The 24,816-nt window shown below is 50.8% G+C and overlaps 1 protein-coding gene across 4 annotated transcripts in view; it reads right to left on the bottom strand.

The window, feature by feature from the left end:
- Positions 1-4,707: 4,707 nt before the first annotated feature.
- The window catches only part of MTA1 (metastasis associated 1), an 85,500-nt gene continuing 65,391 nt past the window's right edge, over positions 4,708-24,816 (bottom strand). For 3 of the 4 annotated variants that reach the window (XM_075937074.1, XM_075937075.1, XM_075937076.1), the window contains 3 exons: positions 11,475-11,506; positions 8,305-8,456; positions 4,708-6,347 (listed from right to left, as the gene is read on the bottom strand). In XM_075937074.1, the coding sequence (XP_075793189.1) occupies positions 6,209-6,347; positions 8,305-8,456; positions 11,475-11,506 (323 nt within the window). In that variant the 3' untranslated portion in view covers positions 4,708-6,208. The remainder of the gene's footprint in view (positions 6,348-8,304; positions 8,457-11,474; positions 11,507-24,816) is intronic. The other variant, XM_075937077.1, reaches the window with a different exon arrangement.

Here is a 24,816-nt window from a genome sequence, read left to right as displayed (position 1 = left end):
CAAAGGCTGAACATCCCAGCTCTGCTCTTCCGAGCCGCCAGGTCCAACGTGTGCCTGTGCGGACCAGAAACCCTCTCGTTCCCCCAGCAGGATCTGCAGCCTGCCAGGACAGCACTCCGCTCCAAGGCTCCCTGCACACAGCCAGCCTCTGGGGCGGGGGGGAGATGCTGGCTCCAGCATGAAGAGGGGAGGGCAGGTGAGTGGAGCAGGAAGCAGAGCAACTGCAGTTTCCAAACTCCTGGAGCAACACTCGGGGCCATGGCATGAGCGCAGAGCAAGCTCCCGCCGGCTGCTCTCCGGGGGCGGGAGGGGAGTGCGAACTGATGAAGCGTGCACACACCCACACCCCTCCCCACAGGATCTCGGGTGCTTGCCACCCACCAGCCTCTCGGGACCGGATACCCCGACGTGCCTACGTTCAGGCCAAGGCTCTGCAGCCTGGCACTGAGAGCTAAGTGCGGAGCTCTGGAAAATCCGTTATGGCAGAATTCAGAACCTGCGCGACCTAAGCCAGAAAGCCCGGGGATCGAGTGAGAGCAGAGCGGACAAAGCCACTGAACCCCTCCCGGCAGCCCAGAGCACTTCGGAAGCAGCAGCAAACTGGATCCCGCCGAGTAACACAAGAAGGTTCCCAGGCCCCAACAAATGCGCAGAAAATGCTGAACACTTCTGTTCCCATAAAACCACCAGCTGCTTCCGCTCCATGTGCTGGTCTGCGAGACCAGAGGAGAGCGCCGGTACCCACGCCAGCTTCGCTGCATGCCTGGGGACATCCACCCACAGCTGTCCAGGGCAGAGCCAGCCAGGTCCCTGCCAGGCTGGGTGGTCAAAGCTCCCATGCGGGCTGGGCTGCTCACACTCTGATCGCAGCCCGCGGAGCCTGCTGCTGGTACGGGGGTGCTTTACATTGGTTGCCTGCTGCCGGTAGCCTGGCAGCCGCGGCAAGAGGCCAGCAGCATTTTACTTGCCCATCTAAGGGGATGCGGCTCCCAACTGGCCGGTGCTCGAAGGGAAGAGGATCTGAACTAGCCTAGCTTACACCCACCCAGGGCCTAGTGCAGCATGGGGGCGGAGTGCAGGAGCCAAACCTCACCACGGTCCTGGAGCTCAGAACTAGGGCCACCCACCGCTGGACAGAGCAGGGCCAGCTGTCAATCAGACGCTGTCAATCAAATGAGCTCCATGCAAGACAGTGAGGAGGCTACTGGCCACCGTCCTGGGCACGGTCTCTCTGCCCGGCGTCCCAACCACCTGCTCACAAAATGAATCTCGCTCGTTATTTTCCCTGGACGTCACACCGCAAACGTCTCGTGCGCACGGGCGGGCTGGCACGTGGCCTGCTGGAAGCCGTGTGACGAGTCACCAGAATTCTCCTCACTCCTGACTCCGCCAGCAAGTGCATTTGTGCAATGGCCGGGGCGAGCCCAGCTGGCCACCCCGGCAACCCAACGGCCAGCTCTCCGCACTGGCTGCAAACCCCAAACAAGATCAGCCTCCCTGCAGAGCAAGAGAGGAAAACAGCCGGGGAGCAGGCCAGCGCCTCGACCCACGTCACAGACCCAACCTGAAATCAGTACAAATACCCCCCGGAAAGGCTCCGCCCCGCCCACGCGCTGGCGGATGCGCCCGTCACTCCCCTGCAGTGGGCTACACAGCACAAGCAGCCGCCTGTTCCAGAGGCAGGAGGAGCGAGGCCGTGCTGGGAGGCACCGGGCAGCCCAAGGACAGTGCAGCTGGCGTGACAGACGCCCTTTCTGCTGTAGGGTCTCAAAGGAGCCCTACAGCCCAGGAAGGGTCGATAACACTCTGCCCGACGTGGCCTGGAAACGGCTCCTGTACCAGAAAGCAGTAGCAGTGATTTTGTGGAGTGGGGGGGGGGGGGGGGGGGGAAGAACTGCAGGCACCAGGCCAACTTTTCCTGAGTCTCCAACTGTGCACAGGCACAAGTCTACCAGTGTGAATACAAGCTGGGTAATTGTGCATGCAGACAGCTAATTGCATATGCAAACGTACGTTGTGAGAGCAGATTTTTAAGCACAGACACACCCATGAAGACCCTTTTGAGAGGCTTGTGCACAGGCAGGCCAAAGTGCCAAACCCACTGGCTTGTGCAGCTACTCTGAAATCGGTCCCTCCAGAGACTCGGGAGCAGCCTCGCAACGCCCCTTGGGTTCTCTCCCAACCAGAGTTCGCTAGAAACACCGAGGGGCGCTCTTCACACTCTGTCAGCCGGCACGAAGGGGAGACCAAGGGCGTGTCCACAAAGCAAAAAACCCGGCGGCAGCACGCATCAGGGCCCCAGGGAAGAGCCAGGTCTGGGCTGCAGAGATAACCCAGCAGGGTAGAACTAGTCCGGCTCCGAGCCCCACCACACGCCCCAGTTGTTTTCAGTGCAGACCCCCGTGGGTCTTCTCGCCCCACTCGGCCAACTCTGAGCCCTTTGGCCTGGCTGTGACTCCCTGCCGCAGGCCTTTGCTTGTGGTGCCGACATCCCCTTGTTGACGTGTTCGTCTTCCCAGCAGTGTCAGCAGGGCAAATGTCCAGAGCAGTTCATGTGCCCCCCAGGGATACACGTACCTCTGGCTGACTTAGAGGGGCTACGATCGGAGAGGATGTGATCTCTCTACGTGGCAGAGTAACCGGATCCTGAGCGGTAACGGAAGAGCCACGTTAGAACTTGGCCCAGGAACTCAGGGAGGCATCCGGACCGGAGTAGGGATGTGGCCAGGGTCCAGCAGCTGATCAGGGTAGGGAGCCCACAGGACTCCAGCAATGAATCACTCCTCTGCTGACAGGGTCCTGGCAGGATCCGCCGCCCCGCACAACTCCTTCTGGGGGAGAATGGCTCCCAAAGCCCCTGGAGGAGGCAGGAAGTTGGCCAGGACGAGAGAGGAGCTGGCAGGGTTCTGCTCCGGGCAGCCAGGCTGCTGAGGCCCACGGCAGCGGAGGACGCAGGCTGTGAGATCTGCAGCAGCATTCACTTCCTGGGACAGGCACAAGCCAGCAGCTGCCAAGCACAAATCTGGATCTGCCCTCTCCCGAGGCCAGGCCATGTGCCCTCTGCTCCAGGAAGCCCTGGGAGCAGTGGCCAGGTGACCCCTAGGGGCCAGTGCTCTGGGGGGCCCCTGGGGAGTTTAATAAAAGGCCTAACATGCTAGTGTTCCCATGTGCCAGTCGAGGAAACTGCAGGCTCGGTGCCCTCCAGTGGTCACATGAAGCTACTTCATGGAGTGAGGGCTCACACCACCCCTGGAATTTCTCAATGAAAAACGACACATCGTTCCAGCCCAAGATCCCGCTGCGCGGTGGGCACGACCTGGCCCGGTGCCACACAAACATCAGCCACGACCCTCGCTGCCGAAGAGCATCCGAATGCCCACCCTGCGTCCATCCAGCCCGGGCCGGTCTTCTGACAGCGGCCAATGCCAGCGCCCCAAGCCGAACCCACACCACAGCTGAGGCTTGGGAATTCCCTCACCATGACGACCGACGCAGAGTTCATCGAGTTTCTCCGCAGGGCCCTTCTCACCCTTGAGGGCACCTTCAGCATCTCGATCGTCCAGCGGCCCCACTGGCTGTTCAGCAAACTTCCTGCTTCTGGTGCACTTCAAAAAGTCTGCTGCTACTTTAAGTTTCTGGCTCGCTGATCTTCTCTCTCGGCCTTCCCAAGGACCCGATTTTACCCTTCGCCTGCCAGCGCTTATGCTCCTTTCTGATTTCCTCACTCAGGCGGCTCTCCTCCTCGCAGAGGAACGTCACACGTGACTGGACTTGAGGCCTTCCTGGGGCTCAGAGCCGGAAGCAGCCTGCCCCGTCAGATCTGACGTGCAGAGGGCAGAGTCAGGCCACACGTGCAGGAGACACGAAGGAGCTGTCTCTGCAGGATGCGGAACGGGTGGCACCGCTCCCAACACTGCCTCAGGGCCCGGGACACCCTGTGCCAATGGGTCTGGCTGCCTTGCAGGGCTGACTGCTTTCAGCCCTGGCTGTCCTCTTGGTTTGAAGGGGGCAGTGAATGCGGAGGGGAAATATTTAAATACCAACATATTAGCTCACTGAGATTCCATCCTGCCACGGCGCACACTTGCCCCGGCTCGGTGGGACGGCCTGGCCTGCCTCACCCGTACAACAGGCTCCTTCAGAAGCATCCGTGTCAAAACTCCTGCTGGCACGTAATGCCGTTTCCAGAGTCCTGCCGCCCTCCTCCCTAGGGGAGCCACGGCGCGGAAGAGAAATAGAACGTGCCTTTTCACTCTAAAAGGTTAGTGGTAGCTAAGACTCTGCCCACGCTGCCTTTTAAACCCCGGCAGCGAGGCCATGGGGACAAAGACAGCCGCGAAGCTGTCCGATCTCAGACAGGCGGGTGAGTTTCAGAATCCACGCCCGAAGGTCTGTGTTCAGCGCCGCAGTGCGAGCTCAACTCTGCACAACCGAACTCGGGAGTTTTGCCGCAAGTTTTAAAGTGTAGCTGGACATAACCAAGCGCGCAGGGGTATCCAGCTAGGATTTAGGCTTGCCCGAAACACCCAACTGGCCGGCCGAGCACACGCGAAGACGTCACAGCAGCACGGTTATCCAAGCACTCGTCAGCGCCGTTTCTAGGAAGCAGGTGCAGCTCCACGTTCGGCAGGCAGATGGCGCCTTGGCAACGGCCAAGTGTGAGTTAACGGTTCAGAACAGAGAAAAAACCAGCAGCGCCACAAGAGCTCAGGTTCAGGTTTATTAAGTCAAGTTAACTGAACTGTCTGTGTCTGGGAGGGCTCCTTTCGGCCGCCCCGGAGGGCAGCCGTGTTGCAGAGTCACAGCCAGACTGCGATAACCCAAATACAACTTTGGCTCATCTCACTGTGGACACACATGGACCGGCGTGGGGAGGGGGAGACGCTGCGTCTGTTGAGGCAGGGACGCGCACAGAGCAGCGCAAGTTGCAAATGGGCGTTTACAACTCTTCTAAACAAAGCAGGGCATTCGGCAAACGCACTGCCCCGAGAAGACAAGAAAAGAAATGATACAGGTTTCCCAATACATAGTAAATTCGGGAGATGCAAAAAAGCCTCCCCAAAACAAGCCTCAAACACAAAAATGTCAAGGGGGAAGTAATTTCAGACAGTTCCATTCTAATTAAAACCCGGTTGTAATTTAACTTTCAATTCCCTTCCAAATGGGAAACGTCCAGTCACGTCATTTAACAGGAACCAGGCTCCCGCGTCTAAAAACACTGATGCACAAAGGTTCAGCATTCAAAGCAGATGTCCCTGGGCATGGATGGACTTGATTCTGGGAGCCCGAGCAAAGCAATTCGTTACACGAGGGGCGCACTGGAGGTCCCTGTTGTTAAAAAAGCCCCTCGGCGTCCAGAAGCAAATCGAAGGCAGCACACAAAATTCTGGTTACTATGAAAAACGCCACAAGGCAGATCTCCCCGGGACTGACGGGAATAAAAAAGCCAGTTCCAGTAACAGGGCTCCAAGTTGCTTAGTGTTAGTGTAACATTGTGCACAGCTCTCCAGTTCTTAGCTTGCTCCTTTCTCAGCCTGAGTTGTTTCTGCGTTGGGCTGGAGCACAAGCACACTAGCTGTGCCAAATTACCCCAAAAACACAAGGGACAGGACCAAGGAAATTAGCTGAACCTGTAGCTGGCTTTCAAACCCTCTATTTCCAAATAGCTGACTTACAGACCAGAACTTTATCTACAAAAGAAATAACAAAAAGGAAATAAAATGGCACCGTCCACAAAATAATAATAATAATAAAAAAAATCTTACAGCACAGCCTTGTAAAAATGGTTAGCAACGAGAGCTCAGTCACAAAAACAAAGGATTCTAGCTCTTCAAAGGTCAGAGGAGCAAACAGAAAGCTAAAAATTACTATTCCACATTCTCTTAATAAGTTAAACTTCCCTTCCCTCCCACCTGTCTACAAAAAGGCAGAGTAATCTACAAGCAAGACGGGGAAAACAGGCTCCCAAAAAGAAAAGGCAGATTAGAGGAGAGCGCGCACACGCAGGGGAGAGAGCGCAGTCTGTGGTCAGCAGGGCTCAGATAGGGCTGAGTTCCTTCTAGGGGTTTAAAGGATGCAAAACGGTTCCTTAAGGTTTCCCAATCTTCAGCAGCGAGCTCAACACCGTCGCCATGAGCACTCAAGTATGCCTCGGAGGAGAGGTTCTTCAGGCAGACCCATGGCCATTGGGAGGGCTGCTCCGTCGGTTTTAATCCTCAATGATTATGGGTTCGTCGTTCATGGGCTGCCGTAACTGGACTGCCTGGACCGGCCGGAGGAGAATGGGCTTGTAAGGGCGCCTGGCGGCTCGCTTCGCTTCGCAAGAAGAAAGCAGCTTGCGAATTTTCCTGCAAAGAGAGAAAACGAAAAGGGGTTTGTCACAAGGGCAGACCAGCCTGGCATTCGGTTCCTAGGCTGCAGCATGACCTCGGGAGACGATGCATGTGAATGGGCTGGGCTGGGCCTGGCTCCACACAAATCCTGTTTCTCCTTTTATTACCCACCCAAAGAGCCGTGGCTAGAACCTCTCTCCGCCGAGCCCCACGCTCTCTGCTCAGAGGCCACGTGCACAGGGAAGCGTTCGCAGCATCAGAGCAGATGTCAGGAACGTCTGCAGCAGTTCCAGCAACCCAACAGTTCCATTACAAACTTACGTGTGCCCCCTGCGCCCGGCTACAACATCCACGGACCAATTTCAGAGCCACCTTACAAGTGATCGACCACCGGCCTAGAACGCCACCTCCCTCAGACTTATTCTAACGTTTCAAAACTTGGGAACAGGTTCAGCCAGCTGCCAGTTGACAACAATGCCAGAGCGAGTCTCTTTTCCCTTCCAGCCTGGAACTTCTCTGCCAAAGTTACACCCAAGGCCCAACTCAGTCCTGTGTTTGCAACGGCTTCCCTCGGCATAAAAACGTCACAGAGAGGGGAAAGCCTGGTCCATTCCAACAGGAGATTTGCCTCTGACCGCAGCAGAGCCAAGAACCGTATCCCAGTGGAAAAGGGACAGTCCCACATGGTTCTGCGCAGGAGCGTTTTGTGACGTTGGTCACAAACACTCATTTTCTTCCTAAAAATAGTTTCTAAATGAAAGACGTTTCCATTCAAAGGTCACCGAGGGAAAAGGATTTGGACTGACGCCTTCGCGCAAACCAGGAACTCGGATTGCGGATACCAAGCCGGTGTTGCTGAAGTGCCAGCGTTTGTTTTGCCCCGTGTGCTGGCTGGCAGCAGGCGCGTCACAAGGAGCGATGCCCCTGCAGTGCACCCGCACCTCCTTGGGAGGGCAGCCGAGGCAGCGGATGGGATGCCAAACCTGACAGAACCAGCCAAGGATATTTTCATCTCCTCCTCTGGGAACCCCCCATGTTTCCAGGGAGCTGGGACTGTGATGACCTGGGACCTCTGGGTCCTGATGAGTATCAAGAGCCAGCCATCGATTCAGCTCCAACCCCGCCAGACCCTTCCTCCTCCTCTCCGGGACCCTTCTCGCAAGCAAGACACCAGAGAGGTGCAGGAGGTGCCCAGAGAGCTCAGCAGCTCAGATGCAGCCATTGCTTCCAGTGGAGAGTGGCTCCCCCACGTCTGCTTTGTGGCTTTCTACAAGCGTCCATCTGAGCAGCCCACAAGAGGCACCTCCAATTCCTGGTGGGAACCGGTCACGACCAGCACAGGCTCCTGCCCTTTGCTCTTTCCGCAGTACCCAGGAGCTTCCCCAAAAGCTAGGCCAGCGTGGCATTTCCTGCAAGGGGGCAGAGAACCCAGCTCTACCCTGGCCTCAGCCACCGGCCGACTCAGGGACGATCGCCTCAGCAGGTGACCGGCTCGACCCAAGTAGCCGTAACGTCAGAGAGAAGGCCCCACGCGCTCCGGCAGCATTCCCAGTGCCAGGGAGAAGGGTTCCGGCCGCCAGAGCAGCGAGCCTCTGGAGAAGCTTCCCAACAGGAGATGGAGAAGGCTGCCCAGCCAGCTGTGAGATCGCGTGATGCGTTTCTGACGGGGATTAGACAAGGAGTTTCTGCAACAGCAAGGGGCCGGACTCGATGACAGAGGAGGTCTCTTCCAGTCCTATGGCCCTGTGAATCCGCTTTCCATCAGGTGCCGCAGTGGTGTACAGCTGGGTAGGGACCCGATCTACTCAAACCTGGCAGCTGCGTGCAGCAGCTGGCCCGGTGATGACCTTTCCTAGCCGTCAGACAAGTGCTATTTGCATGCTGGGTGACCCGTGGAAAGCAGAAACTAAAGGGAGTTACACACAGGCGGCCTTCCCAGTGCCAAGGCAATGGGCTGCCATATGTCCCCTACCTGGTTTCCTCAGTGGCCATGTAGAACACGTCGTCCGGAGCATCAATCCAATTCATCCTCCTCCTTTTCACTGGAGGCATGGATCCACCACGAATTAACCGGACTTTTGTTGGGTATGATTTCCCATTGAGCAGCAAGTTTCGGCTTGGTCCCTAACAATACATAAAGAAATCAAATTACGGACTGCAGCCAATCCACGGCAGCATGTGACAAGCGCGTGCGCGCGCGCGCACACACACACACACACACACGCACGCACACACACGGAGAGAAGGACTGAAAGCTGCCAAATCAGATGTTAAAGTTCCTTGCGAGTTCTCCCTCTCCTTCCCATGACTGGATGTAAATTTCATGAAAAAGCAACTGGCCACTAGAACTAGAGGCTGAAAACAACAACAGGGCAGGACTGTACTCAAAACGGAACACACCTTGCATGGCCAGGAAACCTACATTTGTACCCGGAAGGGTGACATGAAGTTTAGAACCCCGAGTGCAGAATGCAGCTCCCCCTCGCACTACTGGAAAGGGAAATCTAGATTTACACCTACTAAAGTCTGGCTCCAAGACGATACCGAGCTCTCGCATTCAGCCGCACCCCTTTTGCCTTGAGGATGTTCGGTTTTGTATCTAGCTAAAGATGCTTTTGGAAAACCTTACGGCGATCATCACAGTCTCAGTGTGGCATTTGTCTCCATCAGATGCCACCAAGTATCCTGAACGTGCTTTATGAACTTCGCCCCTGCGACCCCATGGAAAGTTACAGTTCTTTTGAAAGATGCAGGTGTGGGCATGCAAGGAATTCAACCACTGAAGTACAGTTGTCCTGAATCACTTGGGGCTATGCCCCGCCACCAGTACTCTCAATAAATACTACGTAGAGTAATTCCACTGAAATTGACAGCACTCATCGCCAGTGTGCCCTCTAAGGTGCCCGGCAGCACAGCTTCCCAGGTGATTAGTCAGCTCTGTGCACAGAGCCCTGAGCCGCTGACTAGGCAGGGTGGATCAGTCACCTGTGAAGTTGTGCTGCCGCTCAGCGAGGGGACACGTCATCACAGATGGAAGTTGCAGAATCAGGCACTGAAAGTCTGAGACGAGCCAATGTGAGCTGCTCAGAAATGCCCTATAGCGGTAGAGACATTTTTAATGAAAGTGAAAATACCTTTGTGAAAACTAAGCTGTCCACGGAAAATTTGGGGGAAATTGTAATCCTGAAAAATTCTAGCCAAAACCCAAAAATTTGGATTAGGAAATTCAACCCGAGTGCTTCGTGGGGGACAACATCTGCCACGAGGCACGACGATCGCCCCTCTTGGAGAAGGGAAGTGGTTGGCCATGGACCAGTGCACCATGGGAGATGTAGGGTGATTGGGGAGCCCACCCTATACAGGAGAAGTGAACACCCCAACTACAACTGGCAAGAGTGTCGCCAGCATACTCAAGTTGAAATACCGGGGAAGCGATTTTTGGTGTTTTTTTTTAAAAAGACAATTAACATTTTCTGCAGGAAGCAGACACGTTGTGAAAATCTGATTTAGTCACAAACCCAATTTTTTCCTCAAAAATGGTATGCTAGAACATCTCCTAGCAGCCTTGGGGTAAATGTCACTGGCAGCTTTGCATTTGTCTAGTCTTCTCTCACAGCCAACAAGCCTACAAAAGAGCTAGACACTTTTCTTTCTTAACTCCTTGGAAATTGGAGGCAGTTCCCATAGTTACGTTTGGTACATGGCAGAGACTAATTTAGTTTTTCACTCGACATCCTTCTGCCTCCTTTGTGTTTCAGACGTTTCAGCCCCCAAACACGCTATCAAGGTTCTTTCAGAAATTCAGCTTTTACTTCTGTGCGTGGAGACAGTGCTGCTAGATTTGTGAGGGTCCTTTTCAATGCGGCGTGAAGACTATTCTCCATCGTGTGATGTGTCAGGTAAAGGGCTGCAGTGAACGTTCTCGGAAAAGAGTGGGAAAGGAGCTTGGAGTCTCTCCCCAAGCAGAGCCAGCATGTCAACTGTTACATCCTGAAACGTGGACCTTTCAGTTTCAGCAGAACATTTTATCCAGCAAACAGGGCAATGAGATTTCAGATTTTTAGGCCTGCAGGCGATAGGGGTTTGGCTATTTCTTAGATTTCGCCCACTACACTGAGTTTTATTACATAGCAAACACAAACAAGTAGCCAGTCTCCTCTTCAGGAAAAAATGAAACCAAATTTAATTTAAAACACAATTACGACTTCTTATCTGCTGCTAACGTGCCAAAGTAACCGGCTTCATTGCTACAACTAAACCAGCAAGACGACAAAGTTATATCCTGGTCATCAGACCTGACACTACCCAGCACAGAAGCATGAGGGTTTGAGAATACTTGCTCATTATTCAACAGCTGTCATTCAGACCTGCGGAGCGCTTCCATTCACACTAGTATATGGTGGCATGACCCCAAACGTGGCTCACTCCTCTACAGCAGTATCACGAGAGGTCGCTTTGTGGCAGGGTGCAAAACACTTCCTCTGAAGAGGCCTAGAACAAGAGCGCTGCGCCTTTCCGGCCCATTGTGATGGCGTAAAGCGGCGCTGCACCTTGTGCCGGCCTCCCGAAGAGGGACTTGCACCCTGCGTGCACTCCATGAAAAGCACTGGGCCAGAATCCCATTGGCCAGACTGGCTATTTGCTTCTGTTGCCTGATCAAGCTCTCAGCATAGTGGGGGAAAGGCTACGAGGGTTTTGTACTTTTAAAAAACACACGGACACTCTCAGCAGACAACTTGCACACCAACTGTCTAAAAAATAAACCATTTGCCAAACACAACCCCTTTCATCGGGTCATCCCTTCCTTCTTCAATGAAACAACATTTCCTCTAGCACATACTTCAGAGCTTTGCTGTAAACAGCCTCCCTCCTGATTTCTGTATGAGTGGACACACAATGTTCCATTCAAAACAGAATGTCACCGATACCGATTGCACTGTGTCTTTGCCATTTAAACACCTAGATCTGTTTTCATATTCAAAACCATCATGGCTAATCAACAAAAGATAAAGCATTAATAGCTAAGAACCACAAGAGGAGAAAGAAACTCGGTTGCCCCTTTAAACCCTATCTAGGGAGAGTTACGGTTTGGGTTTTTCTTTCCCCTCCCCCCATTTTTGGTTTAAATGAACATTCTCTTACCATTTGTCTGGTTTGTCCGTGGTTAGGCAGACCTAACAAACAGGAAAGAGAATAGAGCTCGTAAGACAGCAGTGATTTCCAAGACAGAAAAAATACAGAATCAAACAAACACAGCTATGTTTGCATGTGGGTTGATTTTCTGTGTAGCACGTTTCTACCACCCTAATCTCTCCCCTCCTTGAGGGATAACTGACAGCTTCCCTAACAACAGGATCTAAAAACAAGACCAAAAAGTGTACATACGCTACCTTCTTTATTCTCCATTCACTCATGCCTTACTGGACAATACCTGGGAAATCACCACCAAAATCAAATCCCCTCTTTTAGATCTAGAAATTACTTCTCATTTGCTTGGAAACATCCCCAAGTTTTCAGATGGACTTAAGGAAAGGAGGGTATTGAACTATCAAGAGAGTAAAGAGTAATAATGTTACAGTACTAACACCCGGGAAAATCCAAGGAACTACTTTATGTCCTGGATGTACAATCAGTTGGCATTTACTCAACTGGTCAGTCCATAAGAACCTGCCCCAAGTGAAGACAGCTGCTATCTTAGCTCTGACAGTCACAGAGCTCAGCAAACCTCTCCACCACACAAGGCGGTACTCCAGTAGCACAGATATTATAGGCACAATGAGCTGATACAGTCCATGGTAGCCTCGTGGCATCATTCGATAGCCCATGGCATTGAGAAAGGTCCATGTTTTAGGTGCAGAGCAAGTGTGTAAACGGAACCAGAGCTCTAAATACACAGGAGTATCGCAGGACATGGACGAGTATGGAAGAAAATCAAGTCCCGCTACAGCGCTGCGGCAGAGATAGGCAGGGGATGGCCTCGGTGACCCAATACAACTTTGCCATCGCCAGCGTTGACTGTTTTATGGTCCGTTCCAATGATTTTTTAATGTTTCCTAGGTCAGTTCATTTGTACCAGCAGGCACATTCCCAGAACTTGCCCCACATGTCATCAAGTACAATGCACAGGAGCACCACTGGACCATGTGTTGGCCCAAAATGAAATCGTTCCTAACAGAAAGTGAGTGTGTGTTACAACAAGCATCTTCCAGTGCCTGCCTGTTGTGGCCAGGTGGTTTCCACTGTAACCTTGCTTTCACACTTGTACCAGCTTTCCTAAATGTGATCCTTTTGGTCTGATCGTTTCCGTGTTTCACCTTTGACCAAAGATGAACTTTTATTTAAAAATGTGTTTGAGCAAAGCTCCTGCTCATATTTGAGAATTCAGCAACAAGTCTCTCTCAAACACACACACACACACACACACACACACACGGTTCCTATTTGAAAAGATTCTAACCACCTAGCTATGCCTGACAATTCCCGAGTACACGTAAAAACTAACCTACTTAGCAAGTACACCGGTAAAACATGTCTGATGGAGGTCAAGTTAGCATTTCAAGGAAAAAGATAGAAAGGTTGGACTTTCCGATTTCTGAGTGCTTGCGTGGTCTCAACGGTAAAACTGCAGTAAAACCCTAATCTACGGTAACAGTGCACCTCTTTGTGGAGGTGCTAGAACACCTCGCACAGCGGGGATGCTGAGAGCCACTGAACCAAGTGCTAAACCTGTACAGACTGGAAACCACGTGACACCAGGGGTGTGGAAGTACCGATCACTCCTAGTTCCCGTACCTACTCTCCCATGATTCCATTCTCCAGTACTTCCAGTGCGCAAACACCCATCTCCACAGTCAGACAGCACCTAAAACGCCAATTGTGTTCTGACAGAAAATGTCATCAGAAGTAACGACCGGCCCTTTAGAATATACCGTTTCTGAAGAGTTATCACTTCCCAGCAGCAGAGACCGTGCCACAGCTAGACCAGATTCCAGATGTACTTTGAGCTGCGCCAAGCCCTCACAACAGTGAGGGGGAAAAACCACACACAACACTTAGAGCCAAGTATGTATTAGGGACCAAAAGGGCTTTGGCACCCCTTTCTATAGCCCTCTATATAAAAGGAGACTCTTCTTACAGGAAAGGGGGCCTGGGAAAACCCAGCTGGCTGATGGGACAGACTTCCATTCCAGAACACACGGGCTGCTGGTCCCCAAGGCAGAGAAGCCTGGGAAAACACAGTATTTATTTCAAGTTCCTCTGGCAGCCCTGCAGGCCACATGCTAAGTGTCAGATTCAACACTAAGGAGGAAGGCTCCTCGTGGCCACAGGTTTTTCCTGACTAACCGGCGATTCCCTCCTCTGGTGGGTGAAAGCTACAAGGCAGATGGCCACGGAAACGCGGATGCCTTCAGAAATCTCAAAGATTAGGATTGATTTCCACAGAACAGGAAGAAAACGCCACACTGCCCTGAGGCGTGCTCAGCTGCCTTTCAGTTTGCCGAAGGCCTCACAGGGAGAGGAGCATGACCCCCACAGGAACGTCAAGTGGTCAGTCGAGAACTTGCCTGCACGTCCAGGTACCCAGGGATCCTTAGCCATCAGTGTCTCTGGGAGGTTACTGAAACGTCTATCCAACAAGCAGCCATATGCATGGCGCCCTCCCGGTACATCTCAGCTCTTGACTAGTGGACAAGGCCTCAACCCTTTGCTCTCAGGCTCAAGACCTACTCTGCAGGGCAGCTTGCTTCACAGGGAGGAGTTGCAGTCGGTTATAATGATCTCACGACTGGCCTTTCTTGGAGCGTCAATGCTGCAAGGAGATCCATTTCCTCTCTAGCGGATCCAGAAGCCAGGAAATTTCTACGTCACTGCAGCTAAATTCCATTTCTGTTCCTCCAATGAGAGAAAGGCCAGTTTAAAGCCTCCACACAAAACCGCTGGCCCCCACCCTCCCCGCTTTTCCAAAACGAGCCCACGAGGGGGTGCACGACTCCTCGGAGCACTCAAGTCTGACTCTCCTGCTATGCTGCCCCCCGGGGCCAAGCAGCAGCCGGCGTGTCCCCTGCACCCATCTGAGTGCACGGCATCGGAGGGGCACGTCTGGCTCCTGTCACGCCAGAGGAAGCCTGCTTGCATGGTGGTTTTCCTGAGGAAACCTGCCAGAGCACACGTGTGCCTCCTTCCTTGGACGGAGTCCAGCGAGCCTGCCCTGTGCCACAGTGCCAGCATCACAAGTCCCCACACTGCAGCCTCCTTTCAGGGCGAAGGCAGGACAGAACGTGAGCACTGCTCCTGCTAGTTACCTTTACATGCCACCAGAAAGCTCCCCAAGCCCCTTTGTTCCTCTCTTAGCCTCATTTTAGATGCACTTTGCCTTAGCACCACAAAACCCTCAGCCCGACTCCCTCTGTGCCATCTGCAGACAGCACATGCCACCTCAGAAGCACTGACCTGGTCTCCAGCAAAACCAGTCCAACACTGAGCCTGTTAGGGAATGCCTGGGGATGGCCTGGTTTGTAGCACAGAACTTTTCCTCCCTCCCCTACCTTGCAGGGTGGCCAGCCATACAGTGCGCTGAAGTTTACTCCCCCAAAACGCACAGCTACTTTGCATAGGCCCAAGTCCTCTTTTTGTCAATCAGCACAGCAAGAAGTTAATCTTCATACTTCTCTCTCTTGGCTGAAGAGCGCTATCATGCAATGCATGCAGCGTTATAGGTCATTCAGAAACGCAGCTGTGATAAACTGCAATGCACATAGAAAATTAAAAGGTCTGTTGTCAAGGCCAGTTTACAATCTAAGCTGCCTTTTAAAATATCTAGATTTGTTTTCAACGTCCAAGTAATATTTTTATGCACATTTCCCCACCCCCTTCCTAAATGACCTTTCACACCCCCAAAAACAGAACCTAAAAAAAAACCACAAATGCCTTTTCCAGAATCCAAAAAACCCCAAAACAAACCAACAAAAAAACACCCCCACAGCAAACCAGCAGCCCTGCCTTCATGAGCAAACCATAATCAAACTCCTGCGTGCACACAAGAGAGTAAGTATTTTCTGATAAGTAGAGAGACTTCAGTTTCAGATGCCACATGACTTTCTAGCTTAGCCTGAAATAACGAAAGGGAGTGAGAGCGTATACAAGCGAGAGATGGAAATACTGCCTCCTCCTCCAACTGCTTGGGACACAGTGCCAGGCTGGTACGTCCTTGGGGCTGTGTGCAGGTGGCCAGATGTCCATGCCCTTATAAGTGCATGGGGTGGACTTGCAGGAGTGCAAGCATGGAAGTGCAACCAGCAGAACACAATGCAGATGACAGTGAACAGCACCCAGCTAGACGAGTCGTTTCTTATAAAAGTCGGTCGTGCACACAACAACATTAACAGTTCAAACCACTTACCTAAATACGTTCCTACCAAGTTTGGCAAAGGAGAAGAGAAAAAAGAGTGAAAGTTAAGAATGGGAAGACTATGAACCCAATGCAGAAAAGCAGTCATTGTCTGGATTGTACCAAGAGCACGAGCGACGGGCTCCCTGGCAAATGTGATATTACACTACATGATGCAAGATCAAGCCAATTCATTTTCTCCAAATAAGAGAGAAAGCAAAGGCCAGGCTGGATTCTCTACAGAAGAGCTGTTCTTTGCCCGCTTCCCTCCACTCTGCTTGCATGTTCTGTATTTATTGGCCTCGGACTGCAGATGCTGGAACGCTCAGCTCGGCAGTGCTTATACTGCAGCCACCGGCTACCACCAGACCGCCTAGTCATGCTCCCACGTGCTCTCCTCCTGGGCAGCTCCCTGCCCCTCCGCTCTTGCCACGGTCTCTGACGGGACTCCTATTCCATTGGTGATTAATGGGCCAGAGCAGCCAGCTCCATCCCTGAGTCGGGATTCCCACTCGGTCCTGGAGGGAGAGAGGGTCACTTGGAAATCGTGTTGCTTTAGGAGCAGTCAAAGCGGGATGACAACCTGAAAGCAGTTGGGTTACTCATGCAGGTTTGAGATCCTCTGTAGCTCTTCACAGTCTGCTTTGGACTTCACTGACGCGAGCAGCTGGGCACCATCTGCAAGTCCTGCCACCGCACTGGTTACCCCGTTCTCCATCACCTAGGACTGCTCCGCCCATCCCCTCACAGAGCTCCTCGAGAAGGGTCCGGGAAGCAGTCCTCGCTCTCCCATTAGCACATATGTGGTTGTTGTGGCCGGACCCTTACTTTGTCCCAGGCCCCTGCATGGTTATAGAAGGGCACAGGCTAAGCTAGAGCTGGGGGGGATGGGAGAGAGAGAAGGAGTTTTCCACCTCTCATGGGAGTTCTGCCTTGGGCTTAATAGTTTTTAGGGCTCATTCAAAAACCAGATCCAGAATGAATACATGAGATCTCCCCACATCCTTAAGAGTGGTCGCCCCTCTATTGCTCTCACAAATGCTGGGTAACTGGAGGATTTTAAATGGCTGGCTCAGTCTAGTTACCGTAGCCACAGACACGTCAGTGTGGCTACCCCTCGGTAATGCTGCCGTCACACTTGGAAAGAGTTCCTACGGCTCACAAGCGCTTTTCAGGAAGAGAATGCCAGTGGAACACCTGCACCCCGCTGGGACCGACACCCCAAGACTTGCCCAAGGCTGGGGAAATCCACCCCGAACAATGTTCTGCTCTCGTCAGTAGCTACTTTCTCTCTGCTTGGGGAAACAGAACGAGCGCTTCCGGAGGACAAACGCCTCCTGCTACATCCCTTGCACAGACTCAGCCCTGCTGTGCAAACGCAGCTCACTAATCTCCTCTGAGCAGAACACGATGTGGGGGAGGGGAACCCAGCATGCGGACTGCCTTGATGGCTTCAATCTGCATGACCATCATTTCAAGCTGTGCTCTGTGCAGCTGAACAGTTTTTACCAAGCCTGGCGCGGTATCCAGTATTCTCTGCCATCCAAATCATCCCTTCCCCCCACTGCGTTCCCATCCTCATTAAACAAACCTTGCCTTTCAATCTCCCCCCCGCATGCATCTTCGCAGGGTCTCCAAGATCGTCAATTTATCTACACAATCAGAGAGCTGCGTAATCACTGCCCAAGGCTGCTCATCACTAGCTCTCAGCAAGCCCCGTGCAGACCGACCCCCACTCCCCTCCACACGTCAGGCCAAGCACCTCCGTCTCAAAGAGACCTGGGGCTCTCCCCCGTTGTCTCTTCATGGCCCCCCGCGCAAAGGGGATTCCCCCCATTTCTCCGCCCGGTGCCTGGATGCCTTTCCCCACTTTCTGCGGATTCCCTCCCAGCTGCGGCAGTCTCATGAGCCACAGACCTCCTTTGTCAGGGAAAGACCTCTTCATTCAGTCGCCCACCTACGCTTTCCATTCCCTGACGTGGCTTGCTGCCAGTCGCATTCACCGCTACGCACACTGCAGAGATTGCAGGGTCCGTGGCCGGAGGCCATGCTGCAGGGATTTTTGAATCCAGATTTTGACCAGAGTCCGATCTTTTTCATAATGAATTCTTGACAGATAGCTACACCTTCAAGACTGGCCACTCCTTCCTTTTGTGCAGGGCCTGAATCTTTTCTATTTCTCTGTGTGGCCTGGCATCCCTGACGGCTCCAACGAAGGGTTCTCTTGTGTAGGCATCCCGCTGCGTACCACAAACTCGGTTATGGTCAGCAGGGCCGACGTGCACTAAGGTATCTGCTAGCTCCGGAGGGTCCCTGCAGGAAGGCTAAAGTGGACGACAGACAGACTCTGGCTAGTTCATCTTGAAAGACTATCGCTGGCAGTCTGGTGGTGGCTGACTGCCCTTCCAAACTTCCCTCTGACCCAGATAACTACATGGCCACAGACATACTTTCGGTAAGATATGTGGCACACATGCCAACTCAAAGGCAATACATGGAGTTCAGATTTTTTTAGGGCCACAAAGGACCATTAAGATCATCTAGACTGACCTGCATAAGAGGAGCGCAGTCTGGTGGTTTAAGTAATTCCTACTTCAAATCCCACAGCTGAGGCTGCACTATGGTAAATCCATTAGAAAAACATCCAATCTTGACAGACTTCCTGTGATAGAGAATCCCCATAACGCATGGTAAATTGCTCCAATAATTCAAATTACTATCGCTGTGAAAAGCTTATTTCGAGCCTAGATTTGTTTAGCTCCATCTTCCAGCTGTTGGATCTAGTTAGACTTTTGCTTGACAGATCAAACACCCCTCTAGGATCAGATTTCTGTTCCCCATGTAGGTATTTCTAGACTGAGCAAGTCCTCCTCCCCTTAGCCATCTCTTTAGCTTAACAGATTACGTTTCTTGGGCCTTTCACTTCCAGACAGGGTTTGGGATTTTTAAATAGTTATCAACTTTCTTCTGAATTCTCTCTGATTTTTCAACATTCTTCTTGAATTGTGGACACCAGAAATGGACACGGTATTCCAATACGAGTCACACCTGTTCCAAATACAGAGGCAATATTGCTTCTCTGGCACTGGGTACTTCCATTTCTCTCTCTCGGATTACATTAGCCCTTTTGGCCATAGTGCTGCACTGGGAGCTCAGCTTCAGCTGCTTATCCTTGGAAGAAGTAACTCAACAAAAAAAATTGTCAGAGATCATGGGAAGAATGTGTCCCCATGCAGGGAACTGTCACTATTTGGCCATTACTAGAAATCTGCAAAGCAAGCATCTGCAAGGTAGAGTACCCAAGTCAGCTTTTTTTCATGTAAGGGAGGTAGGATTCCTCCCCCCCAAAATACTCAAGTCTCAGAGATCCAGGCTGGACATAAAGCCTCCATCATGTTGGGCATCTGTACTTCTTTCCCACGCACGTCTGGATTGGGCGACTGACAGGAAAAGCTGAGCTCCCTGGGGTTCTTCCCTGGTACTGCCTGTCGCAAATGCATTATAAAGAAGGGCAATTGAAAGGAATTTCTTTAGCGTGAATTCTGTGTAGAGTCACTGGATAATGATCAAGCCATTCATCTAAGGTACCTAAACAGCCTGTGACTAAGAGGCCCTCGTCTCTCTCAGTGGGGAGTTTCACTTGCAGGAGACATTGGCAGGCTATTCAGCCCAGCACATGACAACAAGCTACTAAGAGCAAAAGGCAGGTGACAGGTTTGTAAATACCGGAGTGACCTGTAGGGTTGCCAGATGGTTTCAACAAAAATACCGGACACGCTTGACATGACACGACAATCGACATCGCATCTGATTTAGAAAATACCGGACACCTCCACTGTCTCATTTCTAGTGTCTCCATTTGTTTCCCGAACAGAAAGCTCCAATACTGGACTGTCCGGTTCAAAACCGGACACCTGGCAGCCCTAGTGACCTGGGGCATCTCAGGCTCAGAGCACTTTAAAATGCTGGCAACAGCGGAATCTGCAGAGCGATTCCAAGCCCTACACTGCTGAACAGGGAGTCTCCCATGCTCAGATGTTGCCTCCAGAAGGACAGAGGGAGAACAGGCTTCCTAGCTACCGCCCCTGGAATCAGAGCTACTGAGGTTTTCCAGCAGCTGAGCGTACTGAAGGCGGCCATGGAACAGGTTGACCAAGGCCCGTGGGTGAGGAGTAGAGTATAAGGGCGTGTGTTGGGGAGAGAACTGCATTAGAGCGCTTCTAGGTTTGCTAGCACTTGAGTGACAACTAGTTTTGACGCTAAAGCAGATGGACTCACATTGCCAATTTTACAAAGTCTGGCAGGAGCTAAGACAGATGCTCTCTGGATTGCCAGACTGCAGCAGTGGAGAGAAAAGTGCCATTTCCCCCCCTCCTTTAAAGACTTAGATGAAGTTTCAGTATCTTAAGGTTGAATCTCTAATTCTTAAATGTCTGGAGTTAAATTTTCCCATCAGGTCTGAGGGGCAGAGCTGAGACAAGTGAAAACATCAGTTGAATTCAATTGCAAGTAAACCCAGTGTTGGAGCTGCTGAGAGGAAATAATATTTCTGCCATCAACTCTATTATTAAATGTAGCCCTCAACTATCAATAAATGTATTGAAAGGGTTCTGGTCCTGAAAAATCCCAAGTGCGATTCACCACCTCTTGCTAGAAGGGATTTAGTACTTAAGGCTAATGTAGATTTACACAGACACACAAACGAGCTACTTCATGTTGCTTTTTCCATATGTCTGGAATTATTTTGGTTCAGCTATTTTATTGCTACAAGTTACAACGAGACAGTAGCACTTTTGTATACAATCACAATATACAAATATCACAGGAGAGAGAAGTGAGCACATCGACTATACATTTTAGAGAGTGTATCCTGTTTCATTAAGAACTCCTAACTGGTAAGAGCTAGGTAGACCAAATTCAGCATGCAGCATCCTCTTCTCATAACTTAAAAAATGTCAAGGTTTGGTTGTGCCAGGAAAATGGGCTATGCCTGGAATGGGATTGCTTCTCATAAAGCCAAACAGAAAAGAAATACAAACAAAGCAAGAACAGTCCTCATGGCTTCTCAATAAAATTTACAGGAAAGAGATAAAAAAAAAATGGAGAAATCTAGAGTAGTGCTCTCTTTTGGCACAGCTAAATCAATGCTACAGGTATGAAAACTAGAGGAAAATGTTATTGGAAACCAAACTGACTACAGCCGTTTTTTGTTAAAATGCAGCAAATGAGAAGAGTTTATAGGGATGAAGAAAAACACTTGATGGAATTCCCATTTTAAAAATTTACTAAAAAATGTAAAAGGAAAAGTTTACACAATCCCTTTAAGAAATCTGAAATAAAAATTAGCTTGATAAAAATAATACTATTTTTGATAAATATATTTAAATAAAGCATGCATCGTGTCCTTTTATTTCCCTCCCCCTCCAATGGAGTTAAGGATCTGAGCAACACCGGGTAAATCAGCTAGTCATTTACAATTATAAAGACCTAAAATCCACACCACCCAGAACAGACCTCTATTTTTCCTAGAGAGATGTTACCTGGTGTGGAAGCATCAGACTACATCCAGGATTTTCCATTTCCGTATTACAAATTACAGTCCTGCCAGGAAGTCCTATATTTCTGACCACCCACATTAAAGGCTGGAAATCTAAGGCCATCATCTTTTAATCAGGGTGTCTAATGTAAAGCATTTAAATCTGTATTTTACTCTTCAAAATATGTGGCCTGATTTCCAGAGGTGCTGACAGCCTCAATTCCAAATGAAACACCAGGGACCGAAAGGCGTTAGAACCTCTGAGAAGCAGGTCACCGATGGACGTGCCTTAAAATCATTCTAAAGGGCCCAACTTGGTTTGAAAACCCAGGCCTCTATCCCAACAAGATGCCCCCTCTCTCATCCTCACTGGATTAAAGGCTCTCTGTGGCACTGTGTCCTGGCCACGTCGGTGCAGCTGAGGGAACTACCCCCGCCCCCGAAGCTGGAAGCAGAGATCCGCTACCAAAGAGCCTTCGCAGAGAATCTCAACGCAGGCCGTCCAAGGTGAGAGTCATAGATGGCAAGGCAAGAAGGATCATTGTGATCCACGATAGTCTGACCTCCTCCTCAGAGCAGAGCTTCCAGGAAAACATTCCGTCTTCATTCAGAAGTGGGCAGTGATGGGGAACTCACCGCGCCCCTCTGGAACTGGTCCCAGTGATTGATGTCTCACTGTTACGCCATGTTTCCAGTCTTCCAGCCACTGGCGTTACACTTTTCTCTGTCAAATACTTGTTCCCCTCCTACGGGCTAATCAAGTGGCCCCAAACCTCCTCTCTGTTAAACAACAAATCAGCTCCAGGGCTGAATCCAAAAGTGGCACGGAATCCATAGCTGGCGTGACCTCTGGGACAACGTTAGGCTTAGGCATGTGGCACCAAGTCAAGGCCTTACAGAAATCTAAGTACATCCCCTCTATCCCCTTGCCTTTAACCACCAACCTGTCATCTCATAACCTCAAGTGAGCTTGGCAGGGTCTAGTCTCCCTAGGCCAACGCTGATTGGCATTTGTTGGAGCCTCTGGAAAGGAGGGGGATACAAGCAGCTGTGCCTGCCAACTAGTGATTGGAAATGTCTCACAAATGGTCCCTTAATAAAGAATTAGCTAGATGGAGAAAAAGGGGGGGGATTTCACCAGAGTCAACCTGGGTGTCTATGAACGTCTCTCATTGAAAAGCACTAACCCAGAGACAAGCATACCATAAGCATTAGTTATTTTAGCCTCAGGACTCCCGTAGGACTGCTGAAACGGCCTCTGAAAAGATCATCTATTTCCTTCCGTGCTGCTTTCATGTTTGTTGCTCTTCTCTGGACTTTTGCCAATTTACCCACATCATTCCTGAAAAGTTGCACCCAGAACTGGACGCAATGCTCTGGTTAAGGCCTAATCAGCGCAGAGTAGAGCAGAAGAATGACTTCATATGTCCTTCTTACAACACTCCTGCTATTACAGCCCAGACGGAGGGGTGTTTTTAAACAAAAAAACAAACAACAAACTAGTGTCACACTGTTGACACATATTTAGCTTGTAGTCCACCATGACCCCTAGATTCCTTTCTGCCGTGCTCCTTCCGAGACAGCCGCTTCCCATTCTGCGTGCGCCCAAAGGATTATTCCTCCCTAAGCGGAGCACTTTGCATTTGTCCTTATTAAACTTCATCCTATTTACCTCAGACCATTTCTCCAGTCTGTCCAGACCATTCTGAATTATGACTCTATCCTCCAAAGCATTTGCAACCCCTCCCAGCTTGGGATCATCATCAAACATTATAAATGTATTCTCTATGCCAATATCTAAATAAGTAACAAAGATACTGAACAAAACCAGTCCCAAAATATATCCCTGCCGAACCCCATCTGTTATGCCCTTCCAGCATGACTGTGAACCATTAACTATTCCTCTCTGGAAACGGTTACCCAGACAGTTATGCACCCACTGGTATAGTAGCTCCATCTTGGTTGTAATTCTCTAATTAATTAATGAGAAGATCACATGAGACTGTATCAAATGTTTTACTGAAGTTTAGATATACCACATCTACCACTTTCCCCCTTATCCGCAAGGCTTGTGATCCTATAAGATTGGTTTGACATGATTTGTTCTTGACAAATCCATGCTGACTTATGTTATTATCTTCTAGATGTCTACAAATGGATTCCTGAATTATTTGCTCCATTATCTTTCCTGGCACAGAAGTTAAGCTGACTGGTCTGTCATACCCTGGTCTGTCCTTATTCTCCTTTTCATAATTGGGCACTATATTTGCACTTTTCCAGTCTTCTGGAACCTCTCCCATCTCCCATGACTTTTCAAAGATAATAGCGAAGGATGTAGCAATTTAGCAGTCATATATACCCCCGAAGGGTATCTGGGGATCGGACGGAGGTAGTTTCATAACGGTTTACAGCTATCTGATGCCTCATAGTTGGCACACAGAAATGTGACTTCTGTATCCTTTGCCTTATGAGGAGGATCATAAAGTCATTGGTGATGACACTGTCAAGTTGCCAGCCTAGGTTTGTAAGTCTGCTTGTGATATTGCTTTTCAGGGCAGGTGTATATATCATCAAGGAGCGAGGGTGACCCTGGAGCCCTTTAAAGTATAGAAGGAATCATCAGTCTTTCCAGTGAAAAGGTGAGCTGCATTAAAGGGCAAGTCCTCCACAGTGGCTTGGACCTCCTTGGGAAACCCCAAAGCAAGCAGCCAGCACTCTCACCACATCAGAGTGATTGTTCCAGCCGTCTAGAAGATGCACCTGTTGCATCAACTGCTGGCTAAAGCGCAGTTCTGCAGAGTTCTGCCAATTTGCGGATAGCCACAGACCCCTTTTTTGGACTGGATGCGGATACACATTCCACATCTCTGCCGTGAGCTACAGTTCCGGCTCCCAGCTTACCCTGTTCAATCAGAACCTGGAATCAAGTGGCCTTGTTGAGGAAGCTGGTCTAGGAAGTCTACGAGTAGCTAGCTCACTGGACCGGTGGCTTGTAAGATATCCAGGTATGTGTGGAGAATCCTGGCTCATCTAGGGAGCTCTGTAGTTTCTCAGTCGCAGTGCGCAATAGATGTTGAAATTATTTATGGCCATCCAGAAGGGATGGAGATGCCGGGGTGACCGCTTCCTCAGGAAGGCAAGCATATTGGTGATGGCAAAACTGATTCCTTGCCCTCCTTTGAGGGACAAGGAGGAAGCTCTCGCGGTCTCCTTGGGAGGCAATGGTGAAGCGACTCCCTGGCAGAACGCACGGGCTCTCTGTATCTGGCAAACAGGTCCCATGCTCCCCAGCATGGGCAATATGCGGAGTCAGGAGGAGGTTGTGGAGGTCCCCGAGGCACTCGGTACCAACATGCCCAAGGTAAACACGGAGATGGAGGTTGGAACCAGGACGCTCTCAGTCTCCTGCCTGTCCCAGGGCATGGAGCACATGAATATTTACAGCAGAAAATGCACAAGACCAGCACTGGAAGAAGAATTCTTAAAGCACTTTGAGATCTATGAATTCAAAGCGCTGTGCATGAGCCAAGTATGATAATTGCCGGTGCTTACCTGTGAGG

This window comes from Pelodiscus sinensis, chromosome 9, assembly GCF_049634645.1.
Source record: "Pelodiscus sinensis isolate JC-2024 chromosome 9, ASM4963464v1, whole genome shotgun sequence".
Classification (NCBI taxonomy): Eukaryota; Metazoa; Chordata; order Testudines; family Trionychidae; genus Pelodiscus; species Pelodiscus sinensis.
This window is presented reverse-complemented; position numbering and strand designations above follow the sequence as displayed.